The sequence below is a fragment of the Schistocerca serialis genome, chromosome 2 (genome assembly GCF_023864345.2).
Source record: "Schistocerca serialis cubense isolate TAMUIC-IGC-003099 chromosome 2, iqSchSeri2.2, whole genome shotgun sequence".
NCBI lineage: Eukaryota > Metazoa > Arthropoda > Insecta > Orthoptera > Acrididae > Schistocerca > Schistocerca serialis.
In genome coordinates this window covers 829,647,422-829,673,123 of record NC_064639.1, presented here as the reverse complement: position 1 = coordinate 829,673,123, position 25,702 = coordinate 829,647,422, and the positions used below count along the sequence as shown (strand labels likewise).

The 25,702-nt window shown below is 43.1% G+C and overlaps 1 protein-coding gene across 2 annotated transcripts in view; it reads right to left on the bottom strand.

Annotated features, from left to right (window-relative positions):
- Positions 1-25,702, bottom strand: part of LOC126458096 (probable imidazolonepropionase) — a 189,412-nt gene that overhangs the window by 143,679 nt on the left and 20,031 nt on the right. For both annotated transcript variants that reach the window (XM_050094918.1, XM_050094919.1), the window contains exon 2: positions 17,759-17,915. In XM_050094918.1, coding sequence (XP_049950875.1) covers positions 17,759-17,868 — 110 coding nt within the window. In that variant the 5' untranslated portion in view covers positions 17,869-17,915. The remainder of the gene's footprint in view (positions 1-17,758; positions 17,916-25,702) is intronic.

The window sequence follows — 25,702 nt, the reverse complement described above, 5'->3', positions numbered from 1 at the left end:
GGCGAGCTAACGACGTTCGGATAACGGAATTACTTCAAACTTCGTACACTTCTAATAGTCCATTACGACTACATAATGTGCAAGTAGTAGGGAGTTCCACTTAGGCCATGGGCGTCCAAACGTTTATGTTAAGTTGTGATAAACTGAATATTTTCAGTCTATGCAATTTTTTTTTTTTTGCCGAGCAGGTATTGTTATTAGCGTTAAGCAGATTATGTGCGGCCCAAAAATAATCTTCTTCCAGTGTGGCCCAGTGAAGCTAAAAGGTATTTCGAGAAAATTGCGAGAGAAGTTTCGCGCATCGGCGATGTATCACTGAGTTGCGAGTCTGAGCACGACGTGGCGGCGGTCACGCTCTTAGCGTTCAGGTTCCGTAATCGGTGGGGTGGGTCATTGGATCGAGTTCCACTCATTTCTTTTAATTTATACTTTTTTAACACTAGTCATATTATCTCATGTGTATTATACTTGAAAGGTAATATAATGGAAAGGCACATGTATTTGCATGAACTTATATTGAATTTCCAATATTTCGTCGCTGTTTGCTAGTTTTTATTATCACAACAAATATTATGAGATTTTCACTCTGCAGCGGAGTGTGCGCTGATATGAAACTTCCTGGCAGATTAAAACTGTGTGCCGGACCGAGACTCGAACTCGGGACCTTTGCCTTTCGCGGGTAAGTGCTCTACCAACTGAGCTACCCAAGCACGACTCACGCCCCGTCCTCACAGCTTTACTTCTGTCAGTACCTCGTCTCCTACCTTCCAAATTTTACTGAAGCTCTCCTGCGAACCTTGCAGAAATAGCACTCCTGAAAGAAAGGATATCGCGGAGACATGGCTTAGCCACAGCCTGGGGGATGTTTCAGGAATGAGATTTTCACTCTGCAAGGTTCGCAGGAGAGCTTCTGTAAAGTTTGGAAAATAGGAGACGAGGTACTGGCAGAAGTAAAGCCGTGAGGACGGGTCGTGTGTCGTGCTTAGGTAGCTTCGATGGTAGAGCACTTGCCCGCAGAAGGCAAAGGGTTCGAGTCTCGGTCCGGCACACAGTTTTAATCTGCCAGGAAGTTTCAACAAATATTATATTTATAATCATCGAGAAGAAAACGACCAAACCCATAAAGTTTTCCTGGAAATGAATGCCTGTCGTGATATCCGAAATACCTTTACACCTGCAGTCGGGTAAGGTACCGAGAACTGATGTGCACCTGCTCGCTTCGATCTGCAGACACAGGTTTCAAGGACGAGCAACAGGCTTGGAAAGTCCAAGTGAAACATCAATGAATAAAGGTATAAATAACTTTATTCGGTAATGAAATGAGTTACAATATGCCAATATGTGAGTGTAATGTACGATTAATTGTCGGATGTACTTTCGACATTACTAATTGCGGAATTGCGGGAAGGTATTTTTCGTGCAGACACGAGAAACAGAATTTAAAGGGGCATCTGCTACATCAAATGAATGGAATTTCCGCACATGCACAAGGAATCTTCAGATTTTCTAAGAAAAGACAAAACTCGTTGACATTTTGAAAAATTCCCCTTTTTCCGTCAATTTCGATGCAAACCACGCGTAACGTAACATTTTCGTAAATATCGGTGCCGAAAATTGGCGATGTAGGATAGATGTATTTTAATAGCGTCTTCACGAAAAGCATTTTCTCGTTCGTTGTCGATCAAATACGGACAAGTCTGAAAGCTCTTGATAAAGTTTTTAACTTGCTTGTAGAAATGTAATTCGAGTAATATTTCTTTTAATAATAGAAATAAGCAAACGGCGAAATAACATTGGAAACTCAGTAAAAGTTCATGCAAATGCACCGGTTTTTTTTTTATTATATTATTATTCAAATGTAACATATATCAAATAATATAAGTACTGTTGAAAAACGTATAAATTTAAAAAAAAAAGATGGGTAGGACTCGATCAAGGGATCCACGGATTAGGGAGTTCTTTTTTAAGGCGGTCGCCTTACCTTGTTCTTTTATTAAGGAAGGATGGCATGGAGGGAAGGGCGGGGAGGGCAGTGGGCAGGGGTCGTAACACGAGGCCTGGTCACAGTGTCCCATTCGCCATCAAGGGATTAGGAACGGTGCAGGGAAATCAAGAGTGGGAAATACTATAATTTCTTTAAATTTATATTTCCTTTATAAAACACCTAAAATACGTCTAACTAGCGTCGCATGTTGTATGTTATTTCGCCGGTAATCAGTCGTGTTCTTGTCAGCTCGGTTAGTGGTTATCTTCTCCTGCCTGATGATGATCCAGCTGTGTGGAGGCTCGCTTAGGGCACTAGCTTGAATGCTAACCACGTGACCGCCGCCATCCCATGCTGAAAGATGCAACACAGCGTTACAGCTTTCGACGCGTAGAATTATAAGGTGTCAGGCAAATCCAACACCTTCCATGAAAACCCTGACATGATAGCAAATCCGGCAGTATGTTACATAGCTCCGAATAAATCCTGACATTAAATTAACCAAAGTAATACGATCAACGAGTGAGCAAATGGAATACCACAGACTAACACAAGAACGCCTAAATGCATGTCATACCTTCCCATCATAAAACAGACCCAGTTCCGATGGGAGAAACGAGAACAGAAGCTGAGAGCAGAACCGTGTTAAGCTAGAAGGCCCTACGATAAGGGATGGACACCCACATCGCCGACTGACCGCCAGGACCATCCCGCAGCCCATGTTAAAACGTAGAGTCCTCCAGAAGAACAGTATAGATCTTACAATAAGACTAAAAGGGCCACACCAGCTGCAAGTTTTAGTGTGAGACTTTTTCGCGTCTCTGTTACGTTGTAAACGTTAAAAACATTGCCCCACCACGAAAAGTATAACGTTTCTCATTGGACAGACAGAATTTTTGTAGCTGGAGCTTAAGGTTAACGTTGAGACCCTGATTGGTCAGTTGAAAACACAGCCAGATACCTTTTTTAAAAACTAACTTCGGTAAATTGTAGTAAGGAGAAGTTACGAGAGAGTTGCTTCCGAGATGGCGAGGTGCGTGGAGCTGTTCCGCCCGCCGCCCCCTGACGCTGCCTAAGCACTGACAAGCTAATGAACGCACGCGATGCCGCGTTTTTGAGCGCATAAGGCTTCACTCAGAACTGCAGAAGTCTCATCTGTTACATCCCCTTTTTACGTAATACTAGTGTCGATCGTCAATTAAATCTCATGGTGTTCACATTTGCTACTTGAAGTAAAAATCTGAAACGCAATGATTTTTCTGTTATATAATTATTGAGAAGCCACATCAGCCACTGTAATTTATGACAAGTTAGATAAGTAATTAAAGATAATTGAGGGTCACTGTAGACCATTTTAATAGTTTTCTCTTTTATGAAACTTAACTTAAATCTAGATTATAGATGTGATATGGCATAGGTCATCCTTCGATCCATTGTAGAACTTGGAGACCCATTCAGGGAATATTCGTTCACATTTTTGTTGAACACAGATGGTTTTTATCATCCTGTATTAAAACATTTTCTTTTATCAATAGTGCAATTTATGAACAATGTTTGTTGAGTAGATTAAAATTTCCAATGGAAAACTTAACTGCTTTTTTGACGTTATTTTACCAACTGACTAAAAATAGGAAAGCCTTGAACCCCTTCCACTAAATTTAGTTAGTATTAAGATTCTTTTACAGGGAGACAGTGGAGCTGACGCTGAAATCATTTAAGTATTTGATTATATCGTCGGTAGTCTCACTGAACTCTTCTGAACTCTACATGTCATGTGTGTTCTGGCGTCTCCTTACCAGCAACAGGTTCCAGGTTCAAACTAGTCAGTTCCCTAAAAAACATGCTCAGAGCATCGTTGCGCGAAAGTGGTAGGGAGACACAACTTATAACAAACAGATACCACGCAGAATGTTAGAGAATGGCGACCCTGCCAGGATGGTAAAATACCATGATTGAAGGTCGACCACATGCCCAACTAGGTCAGAAAAATATCCTGTTAAAAATTTTCGTAATAAATTTTTTTTTTAAGGCATAAATAGTTTAAAACAGTAGCTGCAGCGATTGATAGTAAGAAAGTATTCAATAGAAAGTTAGACATTCTAGCAGAGACAATAGCATAATTAAGTTATGAATTTTAATATTGTTAGAATTAAGTTTTCTCTCCAATGCAAGCGCACAGGTGGCGGATACATCGTTGACAAGTTGGTTCTGACCCAACAAGTAAGTGGATGGATTGTCAGTCTTGGGTACAATAAGTGTCAAGTCGTGTGAACTAAAAGCTTATGAAACGCGTGAGATCGTATGAGCGCATGTTGGCGCGAAGTAGGGCGCGTGAATTGCTTTTAAAACAGAAAATAAGGGATTCGGAAAGGTTAGCAATGGCAGATCGAGACATTGACCTAATTGAGGTAGAGACCCAGCATTAAGATGGACAGAGAATAGAGGACAGTACAACAGACGATGCAGTATCGCGAGAAATAGGACAGATAACGCACCATAACGAGGATAATGTACGCCAAGGCATAGAAAACGTAGGTCAGCATACGACAGAGGAGCAGGAAAGTAGAGAGACAGTCGATGAGGATTCTAACTTGCGTCTTGAATACGTAGAACCCATAGTACATGTAATAAGAGCTTCCTCACCACAGAGCATAAGGAATTCGAGCAGAAACGTGTCACCGCACAGTTCAATGCAATCGGTTGCGAACCAACACTTGGGCGAAAATACAGAGCGTATGACGTAGGAAGGAAACGCAATACGATCCACCAATCTGTCAGAATTATTACAACAAATTACGGAAACCATGACAAGGCAAAATAAAGAAATAGCGAACCAAATTCAAATTCAGAATGCAGAAACCACGAGACAAATGCGTGAGATTAAAGAACAAAACAAAAAAATTCAGTTACACCTAAGTCATACTGAAGACGAGGCAAAAGAATCTCGAGAAGTGATAGGAAACTTAATGACAGGTCACAATCAATTGAGAACAGACATTGACAAGGTACAAGTGGACGTACAAACATTGCGTAATGACACTCAGGACGAGATCAAAACATTACGTAACAACACCCAGGGAGAAGTCAAGAAACTAGAGAAACAGATAAACGTAATTACTAGACAAGCAGCAGGTACAGAGCGTGAAATTGTTTAAAACAGTGTGTTACACATACGTATCACAAAAGCAATGCTGAAAAGATATGATAATCGCATAGTCAAAATAGAAGCGCAAACGAAGCAACAATTTCAGAAATTGCGAACAGAGTTTTTGCAAATCATTGAAGAGCGTAGTGAACAGGATCGAACGAGCACTGAGTCTGCAACCACATCCGTATCTGTAACAGCACCGGAAAAAACAAGCAATTAACGAAGACATTACGCATTTGCGATTCCAATCATAGGCGGAAAGTAACATACATGAAATCAGACAGCCTGCACAGCAACAAACACGTTTCCAAATTCTTGATGAACAAACGGCACCACGAACACATGCAGAACCACAAATGTACGAGTATGTTTCAAGACAGTCTGGATCGTGCAATGAAGCGGCAAGGTTAGCCAGACAAGATACCAAACCAATACGTGACAATGGAAAGCCAGGTCGCGAAGAGTACAGTGCAATGCATTCAGCTACACGTTCACAACCGATGGAAGAAAATTATGGCGTACCACTCCAACGATATCAAGCAAGGATAGGCGAAAGTTACAGTGGACAATATCCAATGGATCTACCACAACCGGAAAGAACGACGGGAGAAATGATCAGAAACAAAAGTGGCGTAGAATCGCGAATTTCATATGGAACTACGATGAAGTATGACAACGATCATTTCCTCACAGTCAGAAAATTTCAACACTTTCGAGAAGGAAACTCATTACATCCACGAACTATTAATAAACAATTCCGAGTAGGATTACCAGAACACTGGACGCTAGCATACAAATTAGACTTTATATGTGCACACATGTCAGGAACAGTCGCAGAAACCATGCAGAATGTTGCAGCGACATGCCGATCGTACGGAAATTTCAGAGAGAAGTTTCTCTCACGATATTGGTCCAGCGAAGCACAGAACAGAGTGAAGTACGAATTATTACAGAACCCATATTTTGAAAATTCAGGAGAGAAGAGTCCCGTGATCTAACAATTAATGCAGTGGCCTATGTCATTTCCTTTTAAACATAACTGATACACCTGACCAGCGTACATGTGCATACCCATATTAATTACACATGAGCGAACTCGCAGCTCCCTGTTGCGTGTAGTTTGAACAGTACTACTTGCAGTCGCAACCATATTACAGAAGTAGCGTATGCATCCATGCGTATCTTCGTATTACACATTAAAACAAAACAACAACGTCCTCGTCAGGGGACACCGCCTTAACGAAGCGCGGGTGAGGAGGTTTGCGTGCTCTGGATCCAGAGGGCTATGGTGGTTTAACATATTTACTTGAATTTTACTGGGCAGAACTTGCAACGTCAGCCACTATTGACCGGCGAGTTCCCGATCTGGCGCATCCAGAACGAGAACACTTCATGCTAGGCGTCGAAAGAGTGCACTGCAAGTTAGGAGATGGAGGAGTAAACACTTCGTGTTAGGTTCAAATGGCTCTAAGCACTAAGGGACTTAACATCTGAGGTCATCAGTCCCCTAGACTTAGAACTACTTAAACCTAACTAACCTAAGGACACCACACACATCCATGCCCGGGGCAGGATTCGAACCTGCGACCGTAGCAGCATCGTGGTTCCGGACTGAAGCGCCTAGAACCGCTCGGCCAAAACAGCTGGCTAATTTATTTTTGACACAACAGGGCCGGCTGCAGAGTATAGACTTCACGTTAAGGGATGGAGGAGTAAACACTGGCATCTTGATGGTGAAGAATTAGAATGACTGACGATGTGTGCCTTGCGGTCACAGATAAGGGAGTTTACGCTCGAGCTCTGATGACAGAAGGACAGCTGGACTCTGAGTATCCAGCTGCTATCACCCTTGCCTTCCGCGTTATGCTAAGAGTAATATGCGCCATCGTTGCCATCAGCGAATCAGTAGGGATATGACATTAATTCACTCCTTTCAGGAGCCAGTTATTCCGTTTTAATGCTTCGCAACCAGCTAGTTTGCTTTCAGTATGCACATTGGCGATATCACTGGTGTTCAGTCCCATTTATCCACGTTCTTCCTATAATTTACTAACCATGCTTACATTTAGTGGTCGTACTCATGTTCACGGTCCACTCAAATTAACGTTACCACCGCATGTGTTCGACGTCAGCGTGCAATAACCACTCACAGACGGAAGGTGGCAGCACTGGCGGCAGAGGGTTTATAAAGCGCGTTCGGGAGACGTGGCAAACCAGATCCTTGAGCGTCATGCACTCCGCCTCGCCTCCCGTATACGCCTCCCATCCCCCACGCAGATCCTCTATGATCTCATTCCTTTCCCCCATCTGCTCCTACTCCTCGAACATATCCGCATCCTCTACACCTCCCGCCGTCTTGAATCCCCTCACCCCCTGGTTGCTCCTCTCCTCTCCGATCCCCGCCCCCTGCCACGTCTTCACTGTTGTGTCCCCACTACCCTCCATCTCTACACCCTACATCTCCTTTCCCAAGGTGGCTTCCATCAACTCCCCCTCCCAGATGATGCCCTCTCTCCCTCCATTTATCCCTCCTATCAACTCTGATCCTCACTCCCCCTCCTTTCCTCTGTCCTTTTCCCGGGCTCCCTCTCCCCCCCCCCTTCCATCCTCTTTCTTCCCCACCTCCCCTCTCTTTGCCCCCTTCTCTCCCCCGAGTCCTTTTACATTTCCCTCCTCTGCCTCCTCTCATTCCGTCTCGCGTCTGCCCTTCTCCCCCTTTATTAGTCCTCTCCCTCCTTGGTTCCCCCCCCCCTTTTCGTTTTTTCCTCTCCTCCTTCCTTGTTTTTCCCCCTATTCCAGGTCCCCCCCCCCCCCCCATCTGCCTTGGATCGGGAGTGCCATCTTTGTGCCGCCTTTTTCATGCAGTGTTTTACAGTGTGTTTTTCCAGTGCATGCTCCGTGTTGTGTCTTTTGGGAACTGTAGCGAACAGCCATCATACTGTTGCTGGGTGTGCTTTTTTTTTTTTGTCTCTTGCGAACAGAAACCAGATTGTCGCCATGTTTTTAATTGTGTGTCTACTATGTTACTTGTCTGATTCCTGTGTATTTTATCAACATTGCCAACCCCTTTTGCCTTCTGTATTAACTTTCCGCATTTTTACGACATTTTACACTTTAAATCACCATTTTATCGCCTGTTTTTCCTTGTTTCTTTCTTCTTCCTTTTTTTAAAAAAAAGTCTGTAGGCTGTAGAGCAGCGTAGTAAGCTGCTGCCAGCCCGGCCCCTTCGGGGGGAATTGAAAATCAATAAAGAAAAAAAAAGACGTGGGAAACAGTGCAGTCATTGTTGTAATGAATAAACAGAGCGATTTATCTGACATCCAAAATGGCATGATCATTGGCTTTCGGGCCAAGGGTGGAAGCATTTCCGAAATTGCTGCCTGTAAACTGTTCATGTGTCACCGTAAAAGTATACCATGCAAGGCAAAATAGTGCTATCTAAAACCGCCACCGAGGCGACTGTGATACACCATGGGCCATAGGTGACAGGGGTGAATGATGGCTGTGGAGATGTGCACACGCAGACAGAAGCGCAACTGTTGAACAACTGACCGCCCAGATGGAACAAGGGGCTGCGAACAGTCTCTCCTCAATGATCGTTCAGCGAATGTTGCTGCATATGGCCTCAGCGAAAGGCGCCTGGTTCACGCACCCATGCTGACTGCTGTTTACCGCCAGTAACGCAGCTGGATCAACACAAGTAAGTACCTATCCTCGGAGAACATGCCCACCCCTACATGTTTTTCCTCAGCACCATGGCTTCTGCCAGGAGAACAATGTAACATGTCACACAGCTGACGGTGTACGTACGGGTACCTTCATCAGTTTACCGTCAGACTCCCCGGATTTGAATATAATTGAGAATCTGTGAGACCACCTCGATCGAGATGTCAGTGCCGTGGATCCTCAACCGAGAAACCTAGCCCATCTGGCCACGGCTCTGAAGTCGGCATGACTCCATATCCCTGTCGGTGTCTTCCAGAACGTGACTGACCATTTTCCCGCATATCTCGCAGCTATCCGCGCTGCAAAAGAGCGTTATTCAGGTTTTTGACAGGGCGGTCAGATTAATGTGATTGGACAGTGCATTATCTGCACAACTTTGCCTTTATCGTGTCCACCCACCTGTGCCAAGGTTACAGCTCACCGTTAGAACCCCTTGTCCAAGCATTTAATCTTCAATTATTTATTTCAGTAGGTAATTCATGTGTTCCACTTTGCGGTAATAAATCTGATTGTCAAAGCGACCACTTGTTTCTGTTATAGATTATATTATCCCCTCGCTCATAACACGCATAATTATGTGCATCGTGTGGCACTTCGCATTCGGGAGGACGACGGCTCAATCCCGCGTCCGGCCATCCTGATTTAGGTTTTCTGTGATTTCCCTAAATCGATACAGGCAAATGCCGGGGTGGTTCCTTTGAAAGGGCACGGCCGACTTCCTTCCCCGTCCTTCCCTAATCCGATGAGACCGATGATCTCGCTGCCTGGTCTCCTCCCTCAAACAACCCAACCCCAACCCAAACCCCGTGTGGTACCCATATTGTCATATAGTCATGTTTGATTGGGTCAGCCCTATAAATTATCATTCAGTGAGAAGTTTCCGTTGCACGACATTATTATTTCCTTTAATTAATTTGCATGATGATATGGAATGCTCCCCTTCTCTGCAGGTCACCAGAGATCTGGCCGTAGCGTCTAGGGGTACACAAAACAGCATAACCGACGCTCTACACAAGGTCTCTGTTAGCGCTCCATCGTTGGAAAAAACGTGGCACATTGAAGGGCGAACAGGTAGAGAAGGGCTAATATCAACACCAAGTTTCATGGTCGCAGCCTTATTTTTTAAGCTGATAATTAAAATTGTTTGACCACTCCTCACAACATGAAAAAACACATTTGGTCAAAATAATTTATGTCAGAGCTTAGAACAAGTTTTGAAATAGACTCATAACCAAGAGTTGAATCAGAGACAGCTGCTGTATTGAAGAGAAACCACTCTTATCACCATGACAAGCGGAACAACTTGTCGTGTCACATGACTGGGAAATCTTCAGGCATTATATTGTATTATCTGTCGTCGTGTATAAGTCGAAAAACAAGAGGCAAAAGATGCCCAATATCAGAATATTTGATCGCATGTCCATCTATGAGATTTCGGACTTTTTACGTGCCACCGTGTCCAGCTGTTTATCAAGTACCTAGATTAGGGGGTGGGGGGGGGGGAGGGGGAGCTGGATCAAACGCTGCAGGCAACAACGTGTTGTTGACAGCGCTTGCTTTCGTTGGGTCTGGTGGTCTAGTGGTAATGTGTGTGTCCAGTTAACGAAAGGTTACTGGGTCGAACCTCTTTGGATCAAGGAGTTTTTAATCTGCGTTTATCATAGCTTTCAATGATGTGAAGATTTGTCAGGAACGGCCGTGGTTCGGGTTACACAGTTAAACTACAGTCCAATTGAAAGACTTGCACTTGACCGTCGAGCCACAAAGAATTATTACTACTATATTAGCGGCCGTGGATTATATGAATGAGTAGACGACCAATACTTCAGCTGATTCAGTACTAGAAAACAACAGTCGATGAGCATCCATAACCACCTGCTCGCTGTAAAAGGTATGAAGTCACCTTCCCACATATGTAATTCTGTACGCTACAGCTCTCGCCGAGATTTAAATGACCACAGGAACTGCCTTACTGAACGTGAAACCTGTGGACACAGGTCGGCTGGACTGGTGAGACGCGGTACACATTGGTAAACGCTGATGGCGGGGAATGAGTATGTCGCGGCCCATAAGAATTGTACTCTGTAGAAGCCATACCTCTGAAACTCTGCTTAACGGAACTAACTGGCGTTTCAAAACTCAAACTTAAAGACTAGCTGCAACCTTTTCGAAAAACATCACTCGTTATCAACAGTTCCATAAACGTCGATTGTCATTACGTAAATTTGTGTGGAGAACATTCAAAATGCATTCTGATAATTTCTTTTTCGTTCATTCATTTGCTTTTGGTTTCATGACCATACAACCAATCACAGATAATTTAAATTCTCTAATCCATTATTGAGAAACGTATTTTAATATATACACTCTACGACCAAAAAAGAAAATAAAAGGACACACCACGAAGGATTTATCCGAATGGGGCGGAAATCGGGGTGGATGTGACACTCATGTACAGATAAACTAATGATTATAATTTCAGAAAAACTGGATGGTTTAGTCAAGAGAGAGTTTCATAAATTGAGTAAGTCAATAACGTGGCTGGATACTAGGATTGGAATTGCTTGACAGAGGTGTTGGATGTCTCCTGAGGGATATCGTACCAAATTCTCTCTAACTGGCGCGTCAGATCGTCAAAAACCCGAAATAGTTGGAAGGCTCTGTCCGTAATGCCCCAAACGTTTTCAATTGGGTCGAGACCCAGCAACCTTGCCGGCCAAAGTACGGTTTAGCAAGCGCGAAGACAAGCAGTAGAAACTCTTGCCGTGTGCGAACGGGCGTTATCTTGCTGAAACGTAAGCTTGCATAAAGCCAGCGGTGGACCAATGCGTTATTCACTTGCTCAACTTGTGAAGCACTTTCTCTTGAATAAGTCATCCAATTTTTCTGAAATTGTAATCATTTGTTTGTTTTTCTGTACATGTATGTTACATCTAGTCCGTCCCATTCCGATAATTCTTCGTGGTGTGTCATTTTTTGTCTTCCAGTGCATTTCGGGACGGCGCCGCCTCGAAGCTTTCAACTACGAGCCGCATCTGCCTTGCTGTAAAGTCTGGTATTCTGAAGTAAGGGCGCTCAAGGCTTTAGTAGTGAATGCAAGAAATGATTATGAGGTAGAGTGGACACCTGGCCTATTGCGGCCCATTCGCAGCCATCCACACAACAGCCCCCAGTTGTAGATGTTGCCTTCTCTGGAACACAGTGTGTAAGCCACTCGATGATCGATGCCACCAGGAAGCCTGTTCTTGCCTGATGATGATATGAACTGAAGCACACCAGTAAAAGTCCGCCTGTAGTGTGCCGGTCGTATCATGGCCGTTAATAACTAACATACATAAAAGTGACATTGAGATAATTATTAATAGAATGTTGATATTTCTGGGTTTAAATCTTTGCTTGTGATGGAAATATGAGCGTTATTTTTGTTTAGGTTTTTCAGGGTAATGTATTAAGTAGTTCTGTGAAGGATAATTGCGTTCAGTTTAGACATGGCGCAAAATACCTTATGTGTAAATAAAAGAAATAATTATGTCCTTTAATTACATTACTGTAGGTGATGGTAACCATTTCTAATCATAGTTTCGGTATCCAGATGGTTCACTCAAGCATATACAGGGGATATGACAAGAATCAGTGACAGATATTTGTGTTACCTACGAAGGTACACGACTACAAGTGTGTTGCAACTGTTCGCCTTTGGTGCAACTATCTGAAAGCTTACACAGTGTGTCCCAAACCCTTAAGAGTCACAATTATACATACGGTGGAGGATACGTAACTGATTATTTTGAGTGCACTACCAATAACTACAATCTAATGGCTCACCGTTCGTCATAGAAGGCAGTGTTTTTAATGGTCGCATCAATACGTGCACTAGGCTGGTCGTCAGTGGAGGAAGTTGTGTTCTTTAGCGAGTTCGGGTTTAGCCAGCAGAGTCAACCTGTATAAAGCAGCAGTCAGGTGAAAAAGCTTAAATTCTCAAACCTCCAAATAGAGTTCTTTGGGAGCTTTTACTCCTCACTACTGCAATGTACGTGGCATCCCACACCGTTAGGATCAAAATTACGGGGTCTGTTCAAAAACATTCCGCAACTTCATCCAAAAAATTTTTCTAAGAGTACCATTTACTTACTGTGCATGGTCTCCTTCGAAATACTCTCCTCCACAATTGATACACTACTCCCGACGCCGTTTCCACTTCCGGAAACAGTCTTGGTACGCCTCTCGCTCGATCACGCGAAACGCCGTCTACGAATTTTCTTTTATCTCGTGTACCGTTTCAAATCTTCGCCCTTTCAACGGGGTTTTCAACTTTGGAAATAAAAAAAAGTACGCAGGGGCCGGGTCTGAAGAGTACGCAGGATGTGGCAGCACAGTGATTTCGTTTTTTGTGCAATAGTCACGCACCAACAGGAGTGAATGTGCGGGTGCGTTTCGTGATGCAAGAGGCATGAAATGTCTCGCGACGTTTCAGGCCGTTTCCTTCTCATATTTTCTCGCAGGCATCGCAAGACGTCCTGGTATTACCATCGGTTAACAGTTTGTCCCTGTGGCATGAACTCGTCATATTCTTCGAAGTCAAAGAAAACTATCGGCACAGCTTTGACATTTGACCAGACCTGACGAGCTTTTTTTCGTCTTGGAGAAACTTTCCCGACCCATTCTGAAGATTGAACCTTGGTCTCAACATCATAACCGTAGACCCACGTCTCATCATCTCTTAAGGAACACCTCGTTCTCATTTGCGCGATCCAAAAGCTCTTCACAGATTGCGAGGTGAAGGTCTTTCTGGTCTTGACTTATGAGCCGCTGGAGGAACTTGGCGGCAATACGATGCATTCCACGATGTTGTGTCGGGATTTCATGACATGATCCCACTGAAATGTTACATTCTTCCGCAATCTCTCGGACAGTCAGTCTTCGATTGGCATGAGCAATGTCGTTGAAGTTCCTGACACGAGCGTCATTGGTAGACGCCCGGGGGGCGTCCTGAATGAGGATCATCTTTAACTTCCGTCCAGCCATTTTTAACCCTCGCATTACCAAGCGGGGTATTCTGGCTACCCCAGGTTGATTTTTTCCCTATAATAATGTTGTCTGAAGGGCCACATGCCTGTGGTTTCATGACTTTGTACTAAAATGATTGACGCTGAATTCACACTCACGATTGTCTAATTTTTTTGGCTTTATCATTGTTATTCAAGTCATTTATTGGTGGGATTGTGAGACTACTCCGCTTGGTATGAAACGTCTTATTTCCTTATTTGTAGAAAAAGAAGATTTTGGGAAATATATCTGTCATACATCTTCTTTGTTGAGTTTTGCCATAGATGCAATGTTTGTTATTGTTGCTGGTTACTATTGTTGATTTGAATTTGACGTCCACTATTGAGCTGACATTACATGAGTCAGTATTTCATCTGCAAGTAAGGATGTCCAAAGGACTTTCTATCGAAGAGATCATGAAAATTCTATACAGTTCTGATGTCAGTGACGAAGAAAATGAATGGGACATTGATGATGAACTGAATGAATATATGGAACCTCTTGACAAAGACCATATCATAGCATCAGATGAAGCTGATGATGAAATATCAGATTCACATTCACATTCGCATTCACGTGAACAAGTAGAAGAAGAAGAAGAAGAAGAAGAAGACGAAGACGAAGACACTGGAGATTTGTTTGTTTCTAGAAGTGGACTACAATTTTCTAGTGAACCACCAAAACGTGGGCGGCGTCGACGTCGCAACATTTTGAACGTAACACCTGGCCCAGTGAATGATGGAAAAACAATCAAAACAATAAGAGTCATTTTTATTATTTATCTCACCGGAAATCATGAGCATCATTGTAGAAGAACGAACAGGGAAGCCAAATGAGTAATTTCTTTGTGGACTGCAGCTCATTCTTCGAACAAAACGACATGGAGAAATATAAATGCAGCTGAAGTGTACGCTGTATTAGCAATTCTACTAGGAGCTGGTCGAACTCAACGGGTATCGCGCAAGTGCTTCCGATCTATGGGGAGCTAATGTTGCCTTTCGGCAACCATTCTTTTCTGCTGCCATGTCAAGAAACCGATTTTTGTCTATACTGAAATTCTTGCGATTTGACAACAGAGACACAAGAGCACAGACAACTGAAGAAACCGAGGACAAGCTACAAGCCATTAGGATAATGTTCGACAAATTTCAATCTAACTTGTGCAAGAACTTCTATCCTTATGAATACGTGACTATTGATGAACGATTAGCAACGTACCGAGGAAACTGCCCTTTTAGGGTTTATATGAAAAGCAAGCCTGGCAAGTATGGCATTAAAATTTGGGTTTGTGCTGATTTGAAGACATCTTAATTATTACAGATCCAAATTTACACAGGAATGGTGGACAATACTCGGGAAGTGAATCAAGGACAGAGAGTTGTTTTGGATCTGATGGGACCTTTTTTCACTAGTTTTCCGCTGGCTGCTGAACTACTAAAATGAAACACGACATTGGTTGGTACCTTGCGAACCAATAAGAAAGAGATTCCAAAGGAATTCTTGCCAAACAGAAAGAGAGAAGTTCACTCTTCAATGTTTGGTTTCACAAATGACTTGACCCTAGTTTCCTATGTTCCAAAGAAGGGAAAGGCAGTAATACTACTCTCTGCTCAGCATAATGAGAGACAAGTGAGTGGTGAAGAAAGTGAACACAAACCCGAAATCATACTGCACTACAACAAAACCAAAGGTGCTGTAGATAATGGGGACAAAATGACAAGAGAATACAGTTGTGTTAGAGGAACGAGGCGGTGGCCACTAAGAATCTTCATGGAAATGATAGATATTGCAGCACTGAACGCATAGATTCTGTACAGTCAAAGATTTCCTGAATGGCGGAAGAGAAACCGAAGCCGACGTAAACTCTTCACGACAGAACTGGCGTTTGGACTCAGCAAAGGTAACATGGAAGAATGAGCCAAAAATATCAACGGTCTTCATAAAGATGTACAAGATGCTCTGAAAGCTTGTATTGCAATTCCTACAGCAGTGATCCAGACCCAGTGTTCCGAGTTACCAACGCCACAACGATGTCAAGATTGCAAGAGAAACGAAGATCGGAAAACAAGATTCTGTTGTGTAACGTGCAAGAAACCTGTTCGTAATATACACAGAGAAGAAACTGTTACTGTGAAGTGTATGCAATGCAAAAATGTACTTGACTGAAAAGTTGAAAAAGTGTTATTTTACTGCAGTGGCTGTTGAGGTACATAGATTATTAATTTTCTCTTCGTTGAGTACCGAATTTAGTGAAAGATATAAAACCTTTTTTGTACTTTGTGATCTGATTCAATACCTCTAACAACCTGAAAAGCTGATTTTCAGTACTAAATAAACCCATTCAATAGAAATAACGAAATCTGAGAACGAATATTACAATAAAACACAAAACTCTTTTGGGATAGTCCAAATACCCCGCTTGGTAAAATAGGGGTGTGAAAAAGCTTGGTAATGGGAGGGTTAAACTGTGTGAACCAATCGTAACACCGAGTGCGGCTTGAGCACTCATCACCGTAGGCTTCCTGCATCATTTGGTGTGTCTCTCTAAAGGTTTTCTAGAGTTTCACACAACATTTAATGCAGACGCGTTGCTCCTTTAATTCTGCCAGCTCGAAATTTGCAAACTGTGCGACACAACGATCTACTCAGAAACGTCCTACAGTTACACATTAAACACAGGCATGTGCAGGGTGCCAACCGCATTTCGTTCCAACACATCACAGGCGTGAAATCACGAATGTTCCGGAATTTTTTTAACAAGCCTCATACATAGAAGGTAGAAGATCATAAATTCAGTACTTTACGATAAGAAAATAAGACAGAAAACAATTTTCTGTTTTTATTGGCACGAACAGCTTTCACGTTATAGCGACAAATTAAGCTTTCAGGAGCTTTTCAAAGCGTTGAAAGGCTTTCTTAGTGCTTGCATTAGAACACCACATAAAATTTTTCCATGTCTCTGAAATATCCCTGCAGAGAGAGATCCTTAGATTCTCTTCCGTTTGGAGAGGATTTCCGTACACCAGGGATTTATGTCACCTCATGGGAAAAAATGAACATTGTCACATCGCAGACGCTTATATATTGTTTTCCTAGGTAGCACTATGAACGTCGATGCAGAACTAAAGGCGTTCAAGATCTCATACCGCCTGAAATATCAATTTCTGACCATCCATTCCTGATCTCTAAATACTGCTAGCGTCAGTACAATTTTGCCCCTAAGGTTTTGGAAGATATTGAAATAGTTGCACCAAATGCACATCATTGTTACGATACCTTCGCGGGTAACCGCAAATATCTGTCATTGATTGTTATCATAGCCCGTTACTATACTTCAGCCCTACTCGAGAGCTTGTCTGCTATGTGTAGATGACGTATCAGGATTAAAGTTTCGCTAGATTGCATGTGGTAGTTCTGCGCAGCTCCATTGCTGTAACATGTTAAACTTCAATGTTTCATTTTCACTGTGTTTTCCTGAAGAATCCCTATATTGTATCGCTGATGCTGTGCTTGCGTGAAACATGTTTTACGTTTAGTTACCTGCATTACATTTTTAATTATTTATGTTGATCTAACCGCTGAGGATAGCTCTGTCCTAATGGTTTTCACTGCTGCTGCTGTGGGAAACCATCTCTGCCTTAACTTACATTATTTCGATTTTGCCACTCAAAATTAGTATTTAATGTCTGAAAAATATGTGATTGGCTAGTAATATACGTTTCGTGTTAAGAAGGTACAAAGCCGGCGGCAGTGATAGCATTTTATGGCGAACATATTTCCTGTTCTGCAAAAGACAGATCCTCAATCATGGAATCCGTATGTACTGCCCACCACAGGGAGCTTATAGTACTCACTCATCAATGGCGATGGCTGCATTATGAAGGACACGCACTTCTGGTTTCCTGCCACGTTCTACGGAGACAGGAGTTACCACCTGGTCTGCAGAGTGGATCAACAGCCGCATCTTGAACTTGCAGAGTCTCGGCGACGGCGATGTCAGCAACTCTTTAACTAAAAGAAAAAAATTTGCAGTAAACACGTTATTTGCCTCGTTATCTGTTCTAGTCTTTGAGACATAGTAGAGCTCCAGTGCACATGCGTAGGAAAACGCTCATTCCCGCTAACAAACGACTGCAGAAATGTACATAGGTACAATGTTAAACTGGAGACCGTATATGATTCTCAACCTACACAATTGAAATATATGATTATATGAAGCCAGACGTAGATCATACAGGAGGTCTGTAAAGAAGAAGAAATACTTGAGTGTGTTGTCATATGGGCTACATCAAACAAGAAAGTCTTGACTATTCAGTTTCCACTACCCAATTTATGAAGCTCAGATTCACAAGGAAAAGCTTCTTGGTTCATCAGAGACTTGCTTCACGGAAACGGTCAACAATTTTCAAAGGGAGGCACTACAGGAAGGTGGCCTTGGCTATGATGCATGTGTAAGAGGGGAGCCAGACCACAAGTCACGTCGTGTCACAGACAGGAAAAGTGGAGAGAGGCGTCCATCTGGGCACTAATGTTGCAGGCACTTTCTGCAGGGCCGCTGTATGTGCATATCCGACTCGCTGTTACCCTGTAGATCGGCGATGGCAGTACAGTGGAGGAACCTGTCAAACTGACGACTCAAGAGGCCACAGAGTTCTGCATCTATCAGCAAACTAAACAATCACTAGGTTACAAAGGAAAGCTTTTAGAAAGGAATATTTCTGATGAATGCAGCGAAGCACTCGCAAATAATAGTGTTGAGAATGGAGTAGAATTTCGAAAGTCTTCCCTCGGTAACCCAAGAGTCGAGCTAATCAGGTCAGTACACAACAGCCGGGCGGAAAACCAACAGGGAAGGACTACTAATGTTACATGCAATACGGCCACAAGGTAGAATTCACTGCTTCATACCGTAAGAGTTGGGTGTTTAAAGCGCCAATACAGAGTAATGGCATTACAGAGCACTGGTCGTCAATCTTTTTTGCTTGAGAGCAATTCTGACATTGTGGGACGTCACATCAGGCCGCTTATGTACCGATCTTATTGGTAACCTACATACAGTAGAGTGTTACACTGAAGTGCCAAAGAAACCGGTATAGGCATGCATATTCAAATACAGAGATATACTGTATAAACAGGCAGAATACGGCGCTGCGGTCGGCATCGCCTGTATAAGACAACAAGTATCTGGCGCAGTTGTTACATCGGTTACTGCTGCTACAATGGCAGGTTATCAAGATTTAAGTGAGGGTGAACGAGGTATTATAGTCGGCGCATGAGCGATGGGACACAGGATCTCCGAGGTAGCGATGAAGCGGAGATTTTCCCGTACGACCATTTCACGAATGTGTCGTGAATATCAGTAATCCGGTAAAACATTAAATCTCCGACATCGCTGCATCTGGAAACAGACCCTGCAAGAACGGGACCAATGAATGACGACTGAAGAGAATCGTTCAACGTGACAGAAGTGCAACCCTTCCACAGATTGCTGCAGATTTCCATGCTGGGCTGTGTAACCATTCAACGAAATACCATCGATATGGGCTTTCGGAGCACGACATAAAGCTTTACGCCTCGCCTGGGCCCGTCAACACTGACATTGGACCGTTGATGACTGGAAACATGTTGCCTGGTCGGACGAGTCGCGTTTCAGAATGTAGTGAGTGGATGGACGTTTACGGGTATGGATACAACCCCATGAACCCATGGAACCTGCCACTTACGTAAGCAGCCTGTCTGATTACCTGCATCCATTCTTGTCCATTGTGCATTCCGATGGACTTGGACAATTCCAGCAGGACAATGCGACACACCACACATCCAGAATTGCTACAGAGTGGCTCCAAGAACACTCTTCTGAGTTTAACACTTCCGCTGGCCACCAATCTCCCCATACCTGAACATTATTGAGCATATCTGGGATGCCTTGCAACGTGCTTCTTCGGATTTATGGACAGCCCTGCAGGATTAATACTGTTCGTTCCTTCCAGTACTACTTCAGACGTTAGTCGAGTCCATGCCATGTCGTGTTGCCTCACTTTTGCGTGCATCTTTGGCTCTTCAGTGTATGAGGGCCCTCGTAGACTAGCGACAGTAAGGGAGCGATAAGCTGGTCGCCTGCACCAAGTATCGATCTATAAAAGTCAACACCATTCGCAACACTTTGGGTCGAGTGTTCTCTGTTTCAGATTGCTGCCACCGGGACTCTTATTGTGACACAGTTAGTGTTAGCTTTTGACAATGATGACTGGAGTACTCTGTTTGAAATTCTGAAGGTATCAGGAGTAAAATGCAAGGAACGAAAGGCAATTTACAACTTCTACTGAAAGGAGACAACAATTATAAGAGTCGAGGGGCATGAAAGGGACGCAGTGGTTGAGAAGGGAGTGAGGCAGGTTTGTAGCCTATCCCCGATGTTGTTCAATATGTACATTGAACAAGCAGTAAAGGAAACCAAAGAAAAATTTGGAGCAGAAATTAAACTCCATGGAGAAGAAATAAAAACTTTAAGGTTTGCCGATGACTTTATAATTCTTTCAGATACAGAGAAGGACTTGGAACAACAGCAGAACGGAATGAACAGTACCTTGAAAGGAGGGTATAAGATGAACATCAAAAAATGCAAAGCAAGGATAAAGGAATATAGTACAATGAAATGTGATGCTGAGAGAATTAGCTCAGGAAACGAGACACTTTAAGTAGTAGATGAGTTTTGATATTTGGCAGCAAAACAACTGATGATGGCCGAAGCAGAGAGAGTATAAAATGTAGACTGACTATGGCAAGAAAATCGTTTCTGGAGAAGAAAAATTTGTTGACATCGAATATCGATTTAAGTGTTAGGAAGTGTTTTCTGAAAGTATTTGTATGGAATGTAGCCATGTATGGGAGTGAAACACTGAAGATAAACAGTTTAGACAAAAAGAGAATAGTAACTTTGCAGATGTGGTGTTACAGAATGATACCGTAGATTAGGTGGACTGATCACGTAACTAATCAGGAATACTGAATAGAATTAACGAGAAAAGAAATTTGTGGCGCTATCTGACTAGAAGAAGGGATCGGTTGGTAGGACACATTCTGAGACGTCAGGGGATCACCAGTTTAGTATTCGAGGGAAATGTGGGGGGGGGGGGGGGGGGGGGTAAAAATCGTAGAGAGGGACCAAGAGATGAATGCAGTAAGAGGAGTCAGAAGGATCTAAGTTGCAATAGTTATTCCGAGCTGAAGAGGCTTGCAGAGAATAGAGTAGCACGGAGTGCTGCATCAAACCAGTCTTTAGACTGAAGACCACAACTCCAACAAGTGTTTGACAAAGTGTTGTTATGCTGTCTCTGTGAGCGGATGATTAATTGGTTAATAACAATAAATGTACTTGTGTTTCGATGCATTATGCAATGTGAGACACTATCACAAGTGTTTAATAACTGGTCTGAATGTCATGTTTCTTCTACTCATTGTCTTGTATTACAATAACATTCTTTTCTGCAGGTAAGCACGACATTTGAAAATGGCCAATGGCGCAGTCGTGAGTCCATGTTACTTCTGTGTCGAAATTTATACCATTGCAGCTGATCGGCACGAGTGCACACACCCCTGAGTTGTCAAACAATAAAACAGTCCCCCTCTCACATGCTATAACCCCGCAATGGTCATGCTACTTACTCTCTTCCCCTGAGGTAGGCGGCCAACTTTACTTAGGTCGGAATTACACCAGCAAATTTATTTGACCAAACTGATTTGTCCAATATATTTGGCGTAGTGTGGAACTTTTATCACATGTTAGCTTTAGCAAATTTATTCGGTCAAGTCTAGATCCTCGCCTTAGGTTTGTTCAAACAAAGCGATCATCTTTTGTTTACTACAAGCGGCTCACATGAATCACATAGCGAATTGTGTATTGCGTTGTGTTGTGCATATGGCGTGGGGAAGCCCATTCAGAATGCAAAGGAGATCGTGTTTCGGAGCTTATTGTGGCGCCGAAGCTATGGAAAGATGTTTTATAATCTGATATCAAAGAAAATATTTTTCCTCTTTTAGATGGGGAGATGGAAACCCAACTGGAATACTCTGCATTGGCAGATTTGTATAAGAAGCCAAAATCAGGAAAGATGTAAGGCCAGTTAATTGTCAGTATTGATATTTGTTCATTAGCGAACCTGGCGATGCTTCCCAATTGTTAATGTATATGGGAGTTGGATATACGTCCCAATCTCCTCCTGCCCCCTCTCTCCATCCCTTTCCTCCTCCCCCTTCCTTTGTCCATTTCCACCTCTTCCCCGTATCTCTGCCCACCTGGCCACCACCTCCCCCCCTCCTCCCTTGTACATTTATCCCACCCTCTCTATCCATCTCCTCCCCCCCTCATTTCTCTGACCATATCCTCATTGCCCGTCTCTACAGGGTGAAAAGTATTTAAACCGACAAACTCTGGAAGGTTGTATGGGACATCAAAACAAATATTTTTCCCTAATGTCATTTTTTCCTGTGAGGAGTATTTAAACCAGTAGTGGAAGATTTCTCTGGCGGCAAATTAATTAAACCAACAAACACTTTCCCATTTTTTTATGACCAAGAGACAACATGTTGACACAACCCAATTCCAATTACAGTAGATTATCAAAAATGCCTCCATTGACACGCAAACACACCGTCGGATCATGTTCTGTCTGACACGGGCAAAAACCCGAGGATTATCCTGAATTGTTCCTGCTGCTGCTACTATCCGGGCAACCAGATCCTCTTCTGATGCAACAGGGGTTGAGTAAACAAGGTTGCGCATCCCTCCCCACACAAAAAAAGTCAGAGGGGACATATCTGTGGATAGAGCAGGCCATGGTGCAGGACCACCTCTGCCAATCCACGTTTCTGGGAATCGTCGGTCCAGGAATCGACGCACACGACGACTGGCATGTGCCGCCGCCCCGTCATGTTGGAACCACACGCGTTGTCTTGTAGGGAGCAATTCTGGCAATGCTCTGGCGAGAAAATTGTAATAGTGCCTGCCATTTAATGGCCTACGTAGAAGATACTGCCCAATTAAACAGTCCCCAACAACACCGACCCACACATTACCCAAGAACCGCACTTGATGAGCGCTAGTAACTGTGGCATGTGGGTTACCCTCCTCCAAAAATGCGAATTGTGCATGTTGAAGACTCCATCACGCCCGAACGTTGCTTCATCGGTAAACAACACAGAGGATGGAAATTCGGTCTCACGCAGACGTTGGTACACAGCAGCAAAGGTCGTATGATGCGGGATGCGGCGATTAGGATATTGTTGTTGAAAAACCCGCTGTGTAGCTCGTCCGTTGTGGTGCGCTACGTAGTACGCACCAACCACATCAGTGTACTCACTCCAGGTGTATTGCTCATGTTAGTAAACAGAGACAATGCAATACTAGACTGGTAGACAGCAGTTGCCTACAACTGAAGAGCGTAATACGTCCTCTAACAACTGAAGATCGTAATACGGCCTCTAACAACTGAAGAGCGTAATACGGCCTCCACCGGTTTAAATAATCCTCATAGGAAAAAATGACATTAGGGAAAAATATTTGCTTTGATGTCCTCTAAAACCTCCCAGAGTTTGTCGGTTTAAATACTTTTCACCCTGTATATCCATTTCCTCGCCCCTTCTCTGTTTATCTCCTTCTCGCCCCTCTCTCTGACCTTATTTACTGTTATTGCAAACCTAACCGCGATTGGGAGTGGAAGTAAAAATGAATGGGTAAATCGGTTGTAATTATTAGTATACGGTGTATGACAGAGACTTTTCCAGCTGCTGGATCTGAGAGGGTAATAACTTTAAAGACAGTATTTCTCATGGTTTTAATCTATTAACTAGTTGGATTATAAAGTAAGTCATAAACTCAACTTTCCTGTATTCTTTTAAAAATGACTGTGAAAAGCAAAACAAAATCGCACATTTCCATAGGACAGTTTCAAATGGTTCAAATGGCTCTGAGCACTATGGGACTCAACTGCTGAGGTCATTAGTCCCCTAGAACTTAGAACTAGTTAAACCTAACTAACCTAAGGACATCACAAACATCCATGCCCGAGGCAGGATTCGAACCTGCGACCGTAGCGGTCTTGCGGTTCCAGACTGCAGCGCCTTTAACCGCACGGCCACTTCGGCCGGCTAGGACAGTTTAGCATGTTCATACTAGCAGCCGGTATAACAAAGTGTTTATCGTATAAAATGTCTACACCTCCAGTGCGTTAGGCTGTGCGCTATCAGTCAGGCAGTTGGTCGAAAAGAGATTCGTTCAATCGGATCTTTCCCTGAACTTGTGTGACTGAAATAAAACAATTTCAGTGAGATCATGAATTTATTAACACGAAATGAATCGGAATTTCGTGTCCCGGAGTTATACTGAACTGCGCTTGAGAAATTCTTTTTCGGTTTGCTCCAAACGCTGTTTATGCTCTTCGTTACTCTCATTGACTCGACGATCATGTAGTTGGCTTGGATTGCGCTGCGCCAACGCCGACCGATATTTCGACGGCCCACTGGTGCCATTTTTTCCAAAGAAATAAATCACCCACTCAAATCAACTGAATGTTTGCAGCACACCAAATTACCACGATCTGACATCAGTTCAATATCTGCGACCAAACTGTAACAAACGTTTGTCCGTCTGTTTCGTCAACATTCCGAATTATTTTGTGCGTAAGCTCCAACAAAGCGAGTCGAGCTCGACTGCATCCGTAATAATAGATCGCGCTTGAGAAATTCTTATTCGATTTGCCTCCAAGTGCTGTCTAAGCTCTTCGTCAGTCTCACTGACTCGACGATCATGTAGCTGGCGTGCGTTGCGCTTACGCCGACCAATATTTCGACGTCTCACTGGTGAAATTTTTTCCAAAGAAATAAATCACTAACTGAAATCAACTGAGTGATTGCGGCACACCGAAGTACCACGAATTGACATCAGTTCAGTCTCTGCAACACATCAAATACAGTATCGCTACCGGTTACACACAGGAATGTCACTTTCCATTTTATTCTTTTTCGCAAGATGCCAATATTCAATTTGTTACTGTTACGAAAACATGCGACAGCAGAACTGTCAAACTGAACGTCACAACGGTTTTTTTTTTTTTTTTTTTGTTACGAAAACTTGTCGCATTTCTTTTATCGAGGTATTCATACAAAAATACTGTATCATCAAATATTCAGACTTTTTCGGTGGATTTTCCAAAAATTTCCTTTCATACAAACATTATCCTAACAATTACGAACACACACACACACACACACACACACAAATCAGTCAAATCGGTCGAGCTGTTCTCTAGTGATGATGCGGCAACTGATTTTTATTTATTGAAGATAGAAAAAGAAAGAAGATTGAAAAGGGAATTAAAGAGCTATTGATGTTTGTCAAGGACAGAAAATTAGCGCAATACGATTCATTGATGATGCAACAGTAGTAACTGAAAGTGAATAGGAATTGAGTTTTGTGCTAAAAGTAATAGGACGTTTGTTACCTGTAGGTTAAGATATGAACATAAAAAAACAATGTGTCTCAAGTGGACATGTTAAAGGACTAAATGTTAGAGTTAAAAAAACTAAAAAACCAAACTCCTCTCGAAAGGGCCATGAAGGCCCAAAGGAACCGACTGGCCACCGTGTCATCCCCACTTCACAGGCGTCACTGGATGTGGATATGGAGGGGCATGTGGTCAGCATACCGTTCTCCTGGCCGTATGTCAGTTTCCGAGACCGGAACCGCTCCTTCTCAATCAAGTAGCTCCTCAGTTTTCCTCACAAGGGCTGAGTGCACCCCG